Source organism: Bos taurus, chromosome Y (genome assembly GCF_002263795.3).
Source record: "Bos taurus isolate L1 Dominette 01449 registration number 42190680 breed Hereford chromosome Y, ARS-UCD2.0, whole genome shotgun sequence".
Lineage (NCBI taxonomy): Eukaryota > Metazoa > Chordata > Mammalia > Artiodactyla > Bovidae > Bos > Bos taurus.
In genome coordinates, this window is record NC_082638.1 from 59,290,496 (window position 1) to 59,307,106 (window position 16,611).

General features: G+C 36.9%; 1 protein-coding gene across 1 annotated transcript; it reads left to right on the forward strand.

Moving 5' to 3' along the window:
* LOC132344533 (RNA-binding motif protein, X chromosome-like) lies at positions 1-10,942 on the forward strand. Its single transcript, XM_059884221.1, has 8 exons — positions 1-140; positions 663-769; positions 3,053-3,227; positions 4,885-5,031; positions 6,187-6,298; positions 7,478-7,600; positions 7,677-7,765; positions 8,386-10,942. The coding sequence occupies exons 1-8, from the start codon at positions 32-34 to the stop codon at positions 8,688-8,690; spliced, it is 1,167 nt and encodes a 388-aa protein (XP_059740204.1). The 5' UTR covers positions 1-31; the 3' UTR covers positions 8,691-10,942.
* Positions 10,943-16,611: the final 5,669 nt, after the last annotated feature.

Below are 16,611 nucleotides of genomic sequence, written 5' to 3' on the forward strand. Positions count from 1 at the left end.
TTTGGTATATTTTTTGCCACCTAACAGTAAAATGATGGAAGCAGATCGGCCTGGAAAACTGTTAATAGGAGGCCTCAGTGCTGAAACAACGGAGGAGTCTCTTGAAGCTGAATTTGGGAAATATGGTCACATTGTGGAAGGTAACTCTAGAATCGGATATGACTGAGTGACTGAACTGAATCGAACTCTAGAATCAACATACGTAACTCTTTAAAGCAAATGTCTACTTGATATATATCCATGGACAACTATGAGTAGTTTCAGGTTTTTGTTTTTTTAATTGGGCAAGTACTTGGCAGTCAGTGAAAGGGTCTCCTCTTACTGAAAAGGGAAGAAAACAGTGCCTTTAAAATGTACTAGTGGTCCTGGGATGTGAAAGAGAATAAGACATGGTAATAGTAGAATTATTGAGATTTACTGTTCATTTTTAGAATACTAGGAATAATATATAAAAATCAAGTTATGTGATATTTTTATATCATGTATAAAACGATATATAGATTTTTGTTTTTAAGTAACTTTCAAAAGTTTGTACTGTGTTGATAACATTCAAGTATGTTAAAGGGTCTTATGAGAAATTGTCAAAGGAGTGATAATTTTGAAAATAGTAAAGTTCAATTTTATGTGACATTTTAAATTTAAAAGATTTACGTGTATTACAGTTCTCTTGATAAAGGATCGGAACACAAACAAGTCGAGAGGCTTTGCTTTCATTACTTTTGAGAGCCCCGCAGATGCAAAGGATGCTGCCAAAGAAATGAATGGAAAGGTAAGTCTTAATAATGTATGTTCTTCATTTAACACTATTGATAGATTTCTTTTGGAGAAGGCAATGGCACCCCACTCCAGTACTCTTGCCTGGAAAATCCCATGGGCGGAGGAGCCTGGTGGGCTGCAGTCCATGGGGTTGCAGAGTTTGACACGACTGAGTGACTTCACTTGCACTTTTCACTTTCATGCGCTGGAGAAGGAAATGGCAACCCACTCCAGCGTTCTTGCCTGGAGAACCCCAGGGACAGGGGAGCCTGGTGGGCTGCCGTCTATGGGGTCGCACAGAGTCGGACACGACTGAAGTGACTTAGCAGCAGCAGCATAGATTTCTTTATTGTTACAGTAGTATAATGCTTTGTAAGGCTTCACTCCTTTTTGTCACATAAATACTAGTTCCTCTGGTTGGGAAGAGATTGAAGTTAATACCAGCATTAACAAAACAGATTAAATCTGTCTTCTATTAACATTCAGGTGTAAATACAAATAGGTTTTAACCTTCAGCACTCTCCCCGTATTTCATACTGTATTTTAAGTCTTGGCATTTTCTATTTAAGTCACTCTTCAGTGTATCAGTGTTAGGAATAAAAATTTGTCCCGTAGAAGCTGAACTTTTTTAAAAAACTGGAGAATTGCTTTACAGTATTGTGTTGGTTTCTGCCGTGTATCAGCATGAATTAGCCATAAGCATACAAATGTTATCTCCCTCCCACTTCCCTCCCCATCCCATTTCTTTAGCTAGCTATGGAGCACTGTGTTTGCTCCAGGATGTGCCCCGTCTGTGGATTGTTACATTAAATAAAAAGGAAGTCTGTATCTCCCCCATTTTATATTGTGGGTAATAGGCTTTTGTACTCATGATATCCTGTTGTTAAATTATCTCTGGAACTTCTACATTCCCTTAGTGCAAATACATTAATTCCCTATTATCTACAGTTATGGTTCTAGTATATTTCACACATGTGACACATGTTGACCCTTGTCCTTTAATTTTTCAGATATGGTAGTACCTAAAAGTTAAGTTTGACTCAGCTTTGGGTCACAGAGATAAATTTTCCTTGAGAATACTTGATGGTAACTAATTCCTCTTTTTTTTTTTTTTTTATTTGTTCTAGTTGTCAAGCACTGGAACATGTAATCTGAAATTACACTTGAGTAATTTTTATTCAATAGGTGTTATATTGCGAGGCATTGATTGAATTTAGTTAGCTGGTTAATGGTTGTGGATGAGACAAAATATTTATTTTCTTAAGCACTGGCGTTCTGGGTGAAGGGAAAAAACGTACAAATAGAAACATTAATTTTACACGCAGAAATGTTAAGGAAAATAAAGTAGTAATTTTGGTGGAGCTCATCGGGTGGTGAATACTGTTTTTTTCAGTATATCTAGGAATATTTGCTAAATCCTGAGTTGGGAAAGAGACACTGCATGAATTTGTGGAAAATATTTTGAACCAAGATATAGAAAATGAGACCCTAAGATGAGGGGAAAATGGCTTTTGAGGATGATTGTATTGATCTAGAGGCCATTTCAGCCAGAAGTCCTGGTGGAAATTTAGGATTTAAAATTGTTTTCCAAAAATAATGTGAAATAACAAGAGTGTATATAGTATGATTCCTATTAGGTTTTCAAAACTCCTTTTGGTCTCTGTAAAATATTAAGGCAGATATTGGAAGATTAAATTTAAGCATTTCTGAAAAATACGAAGTAGCATTACGGTCAGTAACCCCCTGGGAACAGAAAATAAAACAGTTGTATAAGGCAAGAAATGTTAATGGCCAAATAAAGGTTCTATTTTTAAAAAAAGAAAAATGAAGAAAATTATTAGAACTAGAGTAAATACAGAGCAGCAGTTATATTGAGAAAATTTATGTTTGTGTCTAATAGAACAAATGCTAAAATATAATTATGATAGGAACAATTATTTTGAATAAGTAATAGGCATACTTTTACATACCCTTGGGAAGCTGAAATTTTAAATGGAAAATTTACTAAAATGAAGCATGTTATAGAAAATAAAAATGTGTGCTTTTTCATGGTAAAGGAGAGATACTCATCATTTAATACCAGAGAACCGTTCAGGAAGTTCTAATAGTAAATACATACGCTTTGTGTTGGATGACTTAGGAAAGGCAATTGCCAATTAAGTCTTGTTCATCATATTGAAGAGCACAGTCATTTCAGGAAAAAAATGTTTGCTTTGGGGAAAAATACTGATTTAATTCATTGCAATAATAAGTTAAAATTTATGTAACATTACTGATGTTGTACTTAATCTTATAGTTTTTGGATGGAAAAACAATTAAAGTAGAACAAGCCAATAAACCATCTTTTGAAAGTGGTGGTAGACAGAAACTGCAACCCCCTGCAAGAAACAGGGGCCATCCAAGAAATCTGAGATGGGAAAGAGGAGGATCTGGTGGAGCAAGAGGGCGTATGTCTCATGGAGGAAACTTTGGTAATGTATTAAAATACAAGGACGCCATAGCACTGAAAAACTGTTAAGTTTGAACATCTAGTAAATCTCAATGTCTATTGCATTGTTAATGAGAAGAATAATCTACAAGAATATATTAAATGAGAAAATTACCATTATTGATAATCAGAATTATTTCTAAGTTGTAAAGAATTGTTGTAGTTATAAAATTACTTATGTGCAAAAAAAGTTCATCATCTTACAGGGAAATGGCTTAAATTTTATTCTTTTTTTTTACCATTGTTATCGATGCCTCTTTAACAGTTTTTCTACACAATTCATTGCTGTTGATCATACATTAGAATTTTCCAATTTTGGCAAATAACTTTATTTAAACTATTAAAAAGACATGTATATACTCTCAGAGTAGTCCTACTGTATTGTAAAAAGTACTGGAGAACTTTGAAGATTACATAACAGATAACACAGTTCAGGGGTGAACATTGTGTATTTTTGGACTGACCTTGTAGTATTTGTCTTGAGCATGTATGTGCAGACAACTCTATGCAATTCTCCACTGTCATTTTGATATGGTGCTTTTGTTCCTGGGTTCTGTTGTAATAAAATTTGCATTTTGGAAAAGTTGTCTTTGATACAGATGTAAAAGCCTCTGTTTTGTATGTATAATTACATATATGTACATACATATGCATGTTTGTGTGTGTTAGAGAACAGTGAGTTACTGCAAATGGTATTATGAAATATTTTCAAAGAAGTTTTTACTTGGTAAGAAAGAAGGGAGGCACTTTCCATTCATAAACTTCCATATATCTAACAAACTTTGTCTCCTCTACTAACAATAACCAATCTTGAAAAATAAAACATTTCACTTCTGTTTTTGACAACCAGATGTGTGATTTTTTAGAAAATATTTTTAAAAGTTCTGTTACAGGGTGTGTTCATTATAAGATCACACAGTTCTGTTATTTTCTCAGGAGATGAGAAAAGTTTACTAGCTCATATTCTGCAAAGTGTACTCTCCCAAGTGTAACTGGAATATATCTGTAAACATTTTTCTAGTTAGATAAAAAGATTTCATTACTTACCATGCATTCTTAAATACTATTAGAGTTGAACAGAACATAGCCTTTTCCTTGAAAAATTAACAGTAAAGGTTGATCCTTGAACAAAGCAGATCTGTGTGGATTCACTTAAAAGCAGGGTTTTTTGTTTTTACTCCAAGTAAATATGTACTAGGTTACTAAATGATCCAAGGTTGTTGGAGAAGTTGCATTTTTTCCTATAAAAGGAGTTTTTTATACTTTTAGGTGCATATTTTTTTTATTGTTTTGACATAACACCTATTGTGTTACATTTTTAAAAGCTTTTTTGACACCAGAATTGTATGAATTATTTTCCTCCCAGTGTGTTTAAAATTTTATTTTATCCTGGTTTTTCTCCACCTCCTCTATTCTCTTCAGACTACTATCACAGCAGTGGTTCTTTAATCATTTCATAAATTTTTCAAACTGACTGAATTGTACTAACTGATGTATCACATGAGGAAATAGTTTTATTGGTTTAGACAAATACAAATGCTGAAGGCAATGGTAGTTCTTTATTAAAGATCTATAAACAGTAAGCAAAACTTAAACTTTAAGAATGTTTACTCTACCTAAAAAATTGCATTGAAATACAGGTGATAATGGATATAGTCTCAACACGAGCTCTTCAAGAGGACCCTATCCAGTTAAAAAAGGACCATCTTCAAGATGTCAAGGTCCTTCTCCTAAAAGATCTGCTCCTTCTGTTCAAGGGCGAAGCAGTAGTGGAATGAGAGGACGAGGTAAACGTTATATAATATAGAGACTATTGTTTCTGAGTAGTTAGTAAACGTGAGCTATTTAAAAATCAATCCTTAACTTTAAGAAGCAAAATGAAAAGAGAATTACATGGACATGTTTGTTGATCACTAGTTGATTTGTGGATGAAAAATAATTCTTTAGCATCTAATTATAGATGTGTGGTAGGTGATTAACATAGAAGTGGGGAAGACATTTCTTTTAAATCTATGCTTGCTAGAGAATTCCTTGGGTTTTTTTTTTTTTTTTGAAGTTGCTAACATTTGCTGCTTAGTAGGATTTTTCACGTGGTTTCAAGATCAAGTATTTTCATGAAAACTAATATCCCATGAGTCAGCGATTTGGAATGTAGAGTAGTTTAGCTATGTTATATTGGCTACCTGGTTCATGTAATTATAAACAGTAACTGAAACTTGTCATATTAACTGTAGTTTGGATTCTTAACATATTTTTACATTGTTTGCTCTTGATACAGCTAAAAACTTTGAATCATTATCAAATTGTCATTTTTATGTATAGAATATTAATGAAGCTAAGTGTATTATGGTATTGATTTCAAAATACAAAAGAAGCTTAGAAACCTAAAGTTTCATTAGATTATTAGCCTAGTGAGCAAACAAAACAAGAGAAGTCTGACCACCAGGAATTAGTAAGAATTAGCACAAGAAGTGAGTATTATTTACAGTAAATAGTTTTCCTGTTTTGGAAGAGGTAGCATTTTTCAAATGAGCCCTTTATTGCTAATAAGTAGTTGAACTCAATAGTACTATCATTTGGAAAGGTCAGTAATTCAGGTTGCAGTTTATGTTAAATTTATCAACATTAGGAAAAAATCAAGTACTTTGTGATTGAACCTGTGAAAATAGTTTCAAAAAAATAATTAGACTTTACTCAAAGTTTGAGAGATTCTATTACTTGTAATTTAAAGATTATCCAAAATGTACAGGGAGCAGAAGATGTCAGGAAATAAAATGTTCAGAAATTACATTTATAAAGCAAGCTAAATGTGCATGAATCGGATTTTATAAGTATTTTTTTTCAATTGTTTTGGAGAGAGGAGACACACCAGTCTTTCGAATTTTTCTTTGAAATATTACTCTCAATTCTGAGATACTTATGTGAGCATTTTTAAATTAAAGGTCCAGTATTGCGGAGAGAAAATTACAGAGGAGGTCCTCGTAGACAGCCAGTGTCTTCTCGGAGAGATAACTATGTGTCACCAAGAGATTATGGTTATGCTACTAAAGACAGGTAAAGAAAAATAAAATACATGAATTTTTAAGTCATAGTTAATTTTGTTGAGGTAAAATGTATCTAACAAAATTTTAAAAGTGAACAGTTCAGTAGCATTTAAACTACTCAGAATTCTGCAACCGCTATCTCTGTTCAGTTCCAAAACATTTCATCACCCCAAAACAAAATCTATAAGCAGTTGCTCCCATTTTTATCCCCCCGTGTCCCTAGGAGACACCCACCTACGTCATGTGTCTGTAAATTTACCTAATCCTGAATATATCATACGTTCACTGTAGCCTGCCAGGCCCCACTGCCCATGGAGTTCTCCAGGCCAGAATACTGTAGTGGGTAGCCATTCCATTCTCCAGAGGATCTTCCTGAGGGATTGGACCCTGGTCTTCCATATTGCAGTCAGATGCTTTACCAACTGAGCCACATGGAAGCCTTAACAATATGTGACCTTTAATATGTGGCTTTTCCATTAGTGTGAGTGTTTTCAAAGATAATCCTTGCTGAAGCATGAATCAGTACTTCAGTTTTTGAGTGGGGGTTAAACTACCATTATATGTATAGTTAACATTGTTTGTTTATCCATCTTTATGGTTAAAGCGTACAAACATTGGAGTACCTGCTTTCAATTCAGAGTGTAAACTCTGAATTGGAATTCCTGGGTCATACAGTATTTTCAGTATTTTAAGGAACCATTCATCTTCTCCATAACTGCACTGGTGGTGCAGTGCTAAGAGCCCACCTGCCAACGCAAGAGACTCAGATTCAATCCCAAGGTGGGGAAGATACCCTGGATGAGAAAACAGCAATTTACTCCATATTCTTGCTTGAAAAATCCCATCAATAGAGGGGCCTGGTGGGCTACAGTCCACAAGGTCACTAAGAGTCTGACACAGCTTTCTATTTACTGTGCACACACAGGATTTCTGCATGCTCACCAACACCTGATGCTTTATATTAGGGTTAGCCTGTCTACTAGGTGCAGAGTAGGTGTCTCATTCAGATTGAAAAACTTTTTTTCTTCCTAAAAAAATAATGATGTTAAGCAGTGTTTTACATTCTTGTTCATCATTATATATCTTCCTTGAAGAAAAGTATATTGAGATCCTCTGAATTTAAAACTTTTTTTGTCTGTATGAATTCAGTATGAATTCTTTTCATTTATTTTTGTTTGTTTGTTTTAAGTTACTCAGGCAGAGATCCAAGTTCGCGAGACACCAAGAATTATGCTCCACCATCTAGAGACTATGCATACCATGATTACGGCCATTCAAGTTCTTGGGATGATCATTCCTCTAGAGGACATAGGTACTATAAACAATTCTGTTTCTAATCAAATAACTTATGGAAATTTTTTCTTTAACATTAATTCTCTTAAATTTAGTGATCATGATGGCTATGGTGGAAGCCGTGATAGAGATTATTCTGAACATCGAAGTGGAGGCTCTTACAGGGATTCATATAGGAGTTATGGTAAGAGTACAGTTACAACTCAGAAAGGACAGAATTAGAATTGACATGCTAGATCTACATCATTTACTCAAGTTTACTTCTAATTTCTCAGGGGAAAAAAAAAGTAATTTCTACCTAATTGATTGGTTTGAATTAGTTTTGATCAGTCATTTAAAATGATATGAAGGGTAATTTGGCAGCTTACATTTTTTAATCACAAAAATTACTGTAACATTTTTAAAAACAAAAGTGCTATTAAGAGTATGAAGCATAGGAACATTATGAAGTTCAAAATTTTAGTCTTTTCCAAAAAATTAATATTTACTTTAAACTGCTGCTGAGTCATTTCAGTCACGTCCGACTCTGTGCAACCCCATAGATGGCAGCCCACCAGGCTCCCCTGTCCCTGGGATTCTCCAGGCAAGAACACTGGAGTGGGTTGCCATTGCCTTCTCAACCACTGGAGCTAAAAAATACTGCTCTTTTTAAATAAATGTGAAAGCCCCTTCACCATGGCTACTAGTTCATATCTTCACCACAGAGGCAGATAAAGGCTAGCCTTTGAAAGATTTAGTACTTTATAGTCATGTTATAGTAGTAATGGGAAAATTTTATAATTTTATCAATTATTAATTTCACAGGGGGCTCCCACGGTGCTGTATCAGGAAGAGGTCCACCTCTGAGTTACGGCAGAGGTCGTCACTATGACGATTATAGCAGTACAAGAGATAGAAATGGAGGAGGGCAGAAAAGTTACTCATGCAGCCGAAGTGATACATACTTAAGTGGTCGTGACCGTGGTGGAAGACAAGAACAAGGATTTCCATCCTCCAAGGATAGGGTGTACCCTGCTCCTCATGAGTCATACAGTAGCTCAGGTTATGAGGCTTCCAGGGGAGGTCATGGGGGAAACCGATCTGAAAGAGTAGGCCGAAACAGATACTAAAAATAATACTCACATACCATGTTTTGTTGGCATGGGAAAATTTTGTGTGAGTTTCTGTTTTAATTCATACTTGAGTACTGCTGAAGAAAAAGCATTGGCTTTGGAGGGAAGAGCTGTAAACTTTACCCTCCATGAATTTTCAGATAAATTGAAAAATAGAATCATTCAGATAAGTTGAAAAATAGAGTTATTCAAAGTAATTTCATAGTTGTCTGCTAATTGAAAAATAGAAGTTAAAAATTTTTAATTTAATGTCTAAATTTTCAGAGTGTGTTTTGCGAAATGCCACTGTTTATTTTACTGGTGCGTTAAACAAGCATAAAAACACTTGTTTGGAGGGTGAATTGTGCTGTTTGCTTAAAGTTTCCCTTTGTGTCTTTGCACATGAATGCATTCAGAATTAAGCAATACGGTATTTCTCCATTGCAAGCTGTACCTGCTTTCTATTTAGGTTAACAAATATTACATGCTATTTTTGAAAGCAGTGTATAAAAGGTTTGACAAGTCTCTAAAAAACCTGAAAGGGATGTTTGCGTCCTTACTGAAATGTTGTGTCCAACTGTTTAAAACAATAGTATAAATCAGAAGAAAATTTAGATATATGACTAAAATGTTTAAGTCTAAAGTTAAGTATCAATTTTCTTAGCCATTCAAGTGGCTAATGACAAAAGTGCCATGATTAAAAAGAAAACAATTTGTACCTAAGTTGAGATTGAACTAGTTAAGTATTCTGAGTATGTATCTTAATGAAAGTAAATAGTTCTAGATTTGTTGGAAAGGCAGTGTTTTAAGTAATGATGATTTTAACTTCATTTTGGAGTACTTGATCTAACCCAAAAGTATAGGCTTATCTATAAGGAAAGTTAAGGGTTTTTATAGGTAGATTTAGGTATCAATAATAATACATCAACTTTTTGTTAAGAAACAAGTATAAGAGCTGCAGGACAAATGGAATTGGCAAAATTAGTGGAGAGATTTGCAATTTCCTTTTAAAGTAACAGCAAATTAGGGGAAATTTACTTTTTAAAGGTTCAATTAACAATATTTGAGGCAAACTCAGAAGACAGATTAAGAAATTTCTTAGGATTGTTCCAAATGTTAGAAGTCAAAGGCATAGTTGAATACATTTTCAAGACAAAGGATAGTGCATAAAAGTGACATTGATATTTACATGAAGTTCAAGGCAACACTGTCCAGGTAAGCAGGAACAAAGTAAGCAGTAAGTTACTGATCCTAGTACAAAGCTGAGAAAGAACAGGATATTTTTTAAGTAGTTAGATTGGTAACTTCTGAAATTGCAACCAGATCTCAAACGGCTATTTTGATGCTAGACATTATGAAAGCATAACTTTCATTTAGTTGTGCTGTAGTGTTTGTGAGGACTGAATAAGAATATAAACTTCCTAGCATAATTTCTAATTATTTCCTATGAATCCATTATGATAGTGTCTGTATTACCTACCCTGGAAACTTTGAGCAACAGAAAGATCCTTGACAGGATATCTTGTTATAATAGTGACAACATTCGTGAGTATATGAGAATGGCAACCTAGAAAATAATTTCTCCCAAACATTGCTATAAAGATTCTGTTTTTGAGCATGTTAAAGAGTAAACTCTGAAAATTATAACCAAAGTTAAAGGCCTGTCCTGTTAAAGTGTTCATTCGACAAAAATGAATTTGTTGTCTGTAGTACAGAGAATAAAAAGTAAATTTCAACTATAACTAAATTTCTCTACAGTTTATGTGTAATGAGTTACTGTTTTTAAAATCAGTTTGACCTGAAGGTTCCTGTAGTTGGCTTAATTTGAAAATGGCAATTAACCCAGAAATGTAAAATTCCCTGTTGAAAATGCTCCTGATGTAAGAAATGTTGTACCTTTCTGTTGACCCTAGCCATTAAACTGGTTTTTAGTAATAAAGAATATCAAGTTGCTTTAGAAACAGTGTTAAAAAACCTGCACAACGAAGTATTCTTCTTCTGTATGTTGATATAGAACTCTGTATCCCAGGCTTTGCTGTGTATGCTGAATATAAAGGCATAATTTGTTTAGTGTTTAGTAACTATGAATTTTAAATCATCTAAAAGTGGGAAAAAGTCCTTGAAACTGTCTTGACTTAAAGGGGTTATCTTCTTGTATGTTGCTTGTTTTTATTTGATGTTTTTGTGTTAGAGAAAACTTTCCATTTGTGATTTTTCATTAGTTCTGTATGTATTGTAAACTTTTAGTACTTTGTGTTAGGAATTTTTATCTTGAAATTAAAGTGTTACATAGCTTTCTAAAAGTGTTAGTTTGGCTTTTTATACCTACTCTATTATTTTTTTTTCTTACTGTGATATATGATAGAATTATTTTCATTTCTTAGTGAAACACCAATTTTTCCAGTAAAAACTAGCATAAAAGTTAAAAAGTATGCACATCTTTTTCTCAGCTCTTGTTTCTACTTCTCTTAATGAAATTTTCTGCTATGTATTGCCATGTAGCACATTACTTCGGAAGTACCTCTATTATTGTTCAATTTTATCTTTTATTTTTCTGGCTGTTTCCTTTATATAGTTCCATAAGCCATTGGAGTTTTGACTGACATTGCTTTACATTTATCAATGAATTAGGGCAAAAGTGACTTTAATGTTTTAGAATTTCCCGCCCATCTTTCATTATATTCAGACTCTATTTAGAACCTGACAGATTCTCACTAAAGGCCCTTATTACATCAGTTGTTAATGACATTTTCCTGTTTACTTGTGTTTGGTTTTGCTGGATTTTTTTCGGTGGCAGATTCTTTAAGAGTTAGCCACCTGGAAGCCCTGTTAGCTGCATTCCTAAAGTAATGTTTAATGCTTAGGTTTTGAATGAAATTTTATGTGTATTGCAATTAATAAATGGGTGTTCTTTTTGTTTAAAGTTCTTTAATTTAAGTGATATTTTATTAAAAATAACTTACAGTATTCAATTTCCTGCATAAGCTGGCCATCATTTAAGGACACACTTTTATTATTTGGTCTGTATCCCTGTTTTCTTCTTCCACTCCGAGGAATTAAACTTTCAGTTCAGCTCAGTCGCTGAGTCATGTTCCACTCCGCAATCCTATGGACTGCAGCACACCAGGCTTTCCTATCTATCACCCACTCCCAGAGCTTGCTCAAACTCATATCCATCAAGTCACTGATGGCATCCTACCATCTCTTCCTCTGTTGTCCCCTTCTCCTGCCCTCAGTATTTCCTAGCATCAGGGTCTTTTCAGTTGAGTCAGCTCTTCACATCAGGTGGCCGAAGTATTGGAGTTTCAAGTTCATCATCAGTCCTTCCAGTGAACACCCAGGACTGATGTGGTTTAGGATGGACTGGTTGGATGTCCTTGCAGTCCAAGGGACTCTCAAGAGTCTTCTCCAACACCATAGCTCAAAAGCATCAATTCTTTGGCACTCAGCCTTCTTTATGGTCTTACTCTCACATCCATACATGACTACTGGAAAAGTAACTTTGACTAGATGGACCTTTGTCAACAAAGTAATGTCCCTTCTTTTTAGTATGCTGTCCATCATACCTATCTATCATATGCTGTTTATCATATCTTTCCTTCCAAAGAGCAACTGTCTTTTAATTTCATGGATACAGTCACCATCTGCAGTTGTTTTTGGAGCCCAAGAAAGTAAAGCTTGTCACTGTTTGCATATTTTCCTCATCTATTTGCCATGAAGCTTGTGGGACCAGATGCCATGATCTTCGCTTTTTGAATGTTGAATGTTAGGCCAGCTTTTTCACTCTCCTCTTTCATGTTCATTATGAGGCTCTTGAATTCCTCTTTGCTTTCTGCCATAAGGGTGGTGTCATCTGAGATTATTGATACTTCTCTCAGTAATCTTTTGACTCCAGCTTATCTGACATTTCATATGATGTACTCAGTATATAAATTAAGCAGAATGACAGTATACAGCCTTGACATACTCCTTTCCTGATTTGGAACCAGTCTGTTCCTTGTCCAGTCCTAACTGTTAACTTCTTTTTTTTTTTTTTTTTTTTAAACTTTACAACATTGTATTAGTTTTGCCAAATATCGAGATGAATCCGCTACAGGTATACATGTGTTCTCCATCCTGAACCTTCCTCCCTCCTCCCTCCCCATACCATCCCTCTGGGTCATCCCAGTGCGCCAGCCCCAAGCATCCAGTATCGTGCATCGAACCTGGACTTGCGACTTGTTTCATTCGTGATATTATACATGTTTCAATGCCATTCTCCCATATCTTCCCACCTTCTCCCTCTCCCACAGAGTCCATAAGACTGTTCTATACATCACTGTTTCTTTCTTTCTTTTTTTTTTTTTAAATTTTATTTTATTTTTAAACTTTACATAATTGTATTAGTTTTGCCAAACACAGGGTTATTGTTACCATCTTTCTAAATTCCATATATATGCATTAGTATACTGTATTGGTGTTTTTCTTTCTGGCTTACTTCACTCTGTATAATAGGCTCCAGTTTCATCCACCTCATTAGAACTGATTCAAATGTATTCTTTTTCATGGCTGAGTAATACTCCGTTAAACTTTGAATTGTTGTAATTTCTGCTAAGTTGTTAAAGATACTTTTGCTTTTACCTCTAAAGATACTCTCAATTTGGTGACTTCTAAGGTAAATCAGTCTCTCCTATTAATGAAAAAAAAAGTTTCCTACTAGTTGTTAAGCTATATTTGTTCCTTCTTCATGAATAAATAATCTTGTTCCCAGTGAGTTTAAGGTTCTTGCCTTATTGCAAAGAGAATTTCAAGATAGGAAGTTAAGTAAAATGAGTGTTTTAGTTAAGCAAGGGTTTGTCCTTAGAGGGAGAATAGGCAGATAGGTGAGGAGGTGCTACTCAGCACTTCTTTGGTAAACCAGCTATGAAGGGCATACAAACCAAAAGGGGGAAGGATTTTGGAGGTCCTTTCCCTGATTTTCATCCCAGCTCCAGTCTCCTGAGGGGAGGAGGGACCATTGTCTTTATTTAGCTTAAATCAGAAGTGTCATGGTGTTGATGCATGATCTAGTATTTCTTTTTTGCAAGGCTAACCTTTTTGTAATGAAAGCAAAATAAGCAATATGTTACATGTGAATATTGGAGAAGGAAATGGCAACCCACTCCAGTATTCTTGCCTGGAGAATCCCAGGGACAGGGGAGCCTGGTGGGCTGCAGTCCATGGGGTCACGAAGAGTCAGACACAACTGAGCGACTTCACCTCACTTTCACTTGACATGTGAATGAGATTCCTTCCATTCCCCACATTTCTTTGCTGGCTTTGGGACACTTATCATTGAAAACGTGTGAATTCCTGTCAGTCTGGACATTCCTGCTTTTGTCTACCTGTGGACCCCTGCTGTTTACAGGACGAATAATTTCCTGCCACATGGCCGCTGTCTCCATTTCTGTTCTCATAGCTATCTGCCTGTTGTAACAACTAAAACCTCCTTAGTTTTACTGTCATTTAATTGCATGGTTCAGTTCAGTTTAGTCGCTCAGTCATGTCGGACTCTGCGACCCCATGAATTGCAGCAGGCCACACCTCCCTGTCCATCACCAGCTCCCGGGGTTCACCCAAACCCACATCCACTGAGTCCGTGATGCAATCCAGCCATCTCATCCTCTATTGTCCCCTTTTCCTCCTGCCCCCAATCCCTCCCAGCATCAGAGTCTTTTCCAATGAGTCAAGTCGTCGCATGAGGTGGCCAAAGTACTGGAGTTTAAGCTTCACCATCATTCCTTCCAAAGAACACCCAGGACTGGTTGGATCTCCTTGCAGTCCACGGGACTCTCAAGAGTCTTCTCCAACACCACAGTTCAAAAGCATCAATTCTTGGGGGCTCAGTTTTTTCACAGTCCAGTTCTCACATCCATACAAGACTACTGGAAAACCTCAGCACTGGCCACGGGACTGGAGAAGGTCAGTTTTCTTTCCAATCCCAAAGAAAGGCAATGCCAAGGAATGCTCAAACTACCACACAATGGCACTCATCTCACATGCTAAAAAGTAACTACATGGTAGTCACTGAAAAATACATTTATGCCACAAAACAGAATTTTAGCTATACAACTTAACATTTAATTTTGTTCATGAGTAAGTAAGACTCAGATTTCTGTCAACTACAAAGATGCACAACTTGAAAATTACAGGTTGTATTTGTAACAAAATCAGGACTGCAGTGCAGGAGACAGCACCTCAGATAGCTCTGAGAGACTGCTCCAAAGAGGTGGGTCAGGAGAGATCAATATGTTATATTTTGGTAACGGGGAGAGTGAAAGTGTTAATTGTTCAGGCATGTCAGACTCTGTGACTCCATAGACTGTAACCTGCAGTTTCTCTGTCCATGGAATTCTCTGGAGTGGCTTACCATTTCCTGACCCAGGGGATCTTCCTGACCCAGGGATCAAATCCAGGTCTCTTGCATTGCAAGCAGTGAGCCACCAGGGAAGCCCCTGGTGAAGGGGAGTTCAATACAATTAAATATTCAGTTTACAAAAGATTTTCCGGTAGTCAAAGAGCTGATGTCACTACCAAGGGATTTAATGCTTTTCTAATCATGAGATGCAGGGATTGGGATCATGAAATCAGTTCCTGAAAATGACCAACTATCTAAAACCTGTCTGACTAGATTGCCTGGAGCACAGAATGCCTCAGTCCACACTGGACTCTCAAGGGGTGTTGATAGTTGGCAGCTGCTATTCGGTGGAGGAAAACCTTACACGACACATCCAAGTGTGCAGTCAACTCTAAGAGCACCTAGCCTTTAGGGCCCAAGTGAAAGCCCTAGAGAGCCTGGGACACAAGTCACGGCAAGTCTCCAGAGGATGACCATCCATCCAGTCAACGAAGACTATCTCTGCACTCCACTCGAGGACAGGTTAGAGCTAAAGCCAGCCCTGGTCCTGAAGCACTGGCAGGAAATATTAGGCCCTGGGGGACCCTGTCCTAAACTTTTCTTGTCTTTAACTTCTTTGCAATGCCTTACGGAAACTTCTGAATGTGGGTAAATGCCATGCAGTCCCTAGAATGAGCCCAGTCTAAGGTCCCGAAAACCATGCCCCAGTATGCCATCTCACACCCGCTGTAGAGTTATCACACCATAGTTTCTGCTTTGTTTTGTTTTGAACTAGGGCTGGGAAAGACAGGTACCAGCCTGCCGGAGCCCCACGGATTCTTGGACGTTTACAGATTCAGAGAGTAAGAAGACCTGTTTCCAGTGTCTCCTGGGCTGCTTGTTCAGAAAGCACCCAGAGACGGCCAAGCCTTGCCTTCTAGCGCTGTAGATGCGTCTCTGTAGAAGGGGCAAAGCTGGGGTGTACATGCTCAAATGCAAAAGCTGGCCCTGGGCAGGAGATCTCATGCAGGGCACCGTGAAGAGGACATCCATAAAACCTGTGAACTTTACCCTTTGCCCTCAAAAGAGGTGCTGCTTCAGGGAGAAAAGTTGTAGAGTGAGAACTTCATGTGGGACAGAACGTCATGTGGGACATCACCCTCAGGCATGCCCACGGTGGAGCCCTTCTATCTGGGATGAGAGGACAACAGTGGGGGGACAGACGAACTCTGCCTACTCCATTTGTGCCAGTCTGTCTTTTGCTCAATCCAGAGGTGGACGCGATTCCAGAAAGCAGTCATCTACTTCAGAAGGACCACCCTAAGTGCTGACCAGTCCTTCAGTGAGCTCCATATGCTCCAGGTGTTCCCACTGGCCCTTGGCCCACACAGTAGTGGCAAAGCCCTAGATGAAGGACAGCTCCCTTGTGGTTGAAAACATTCTGTGCTGAGCCGTCCCGCAAGGAAGAGAAACGGTCACCACAGGGCTGGTGAGAAAAATGTTTTTCCTACAGCTTGGCCTGGCAGAGGGCCTTGGGCAAAAGCCTTAAGCCTTCCTGGAAAAAGGGATATTGACCCCTGAGCT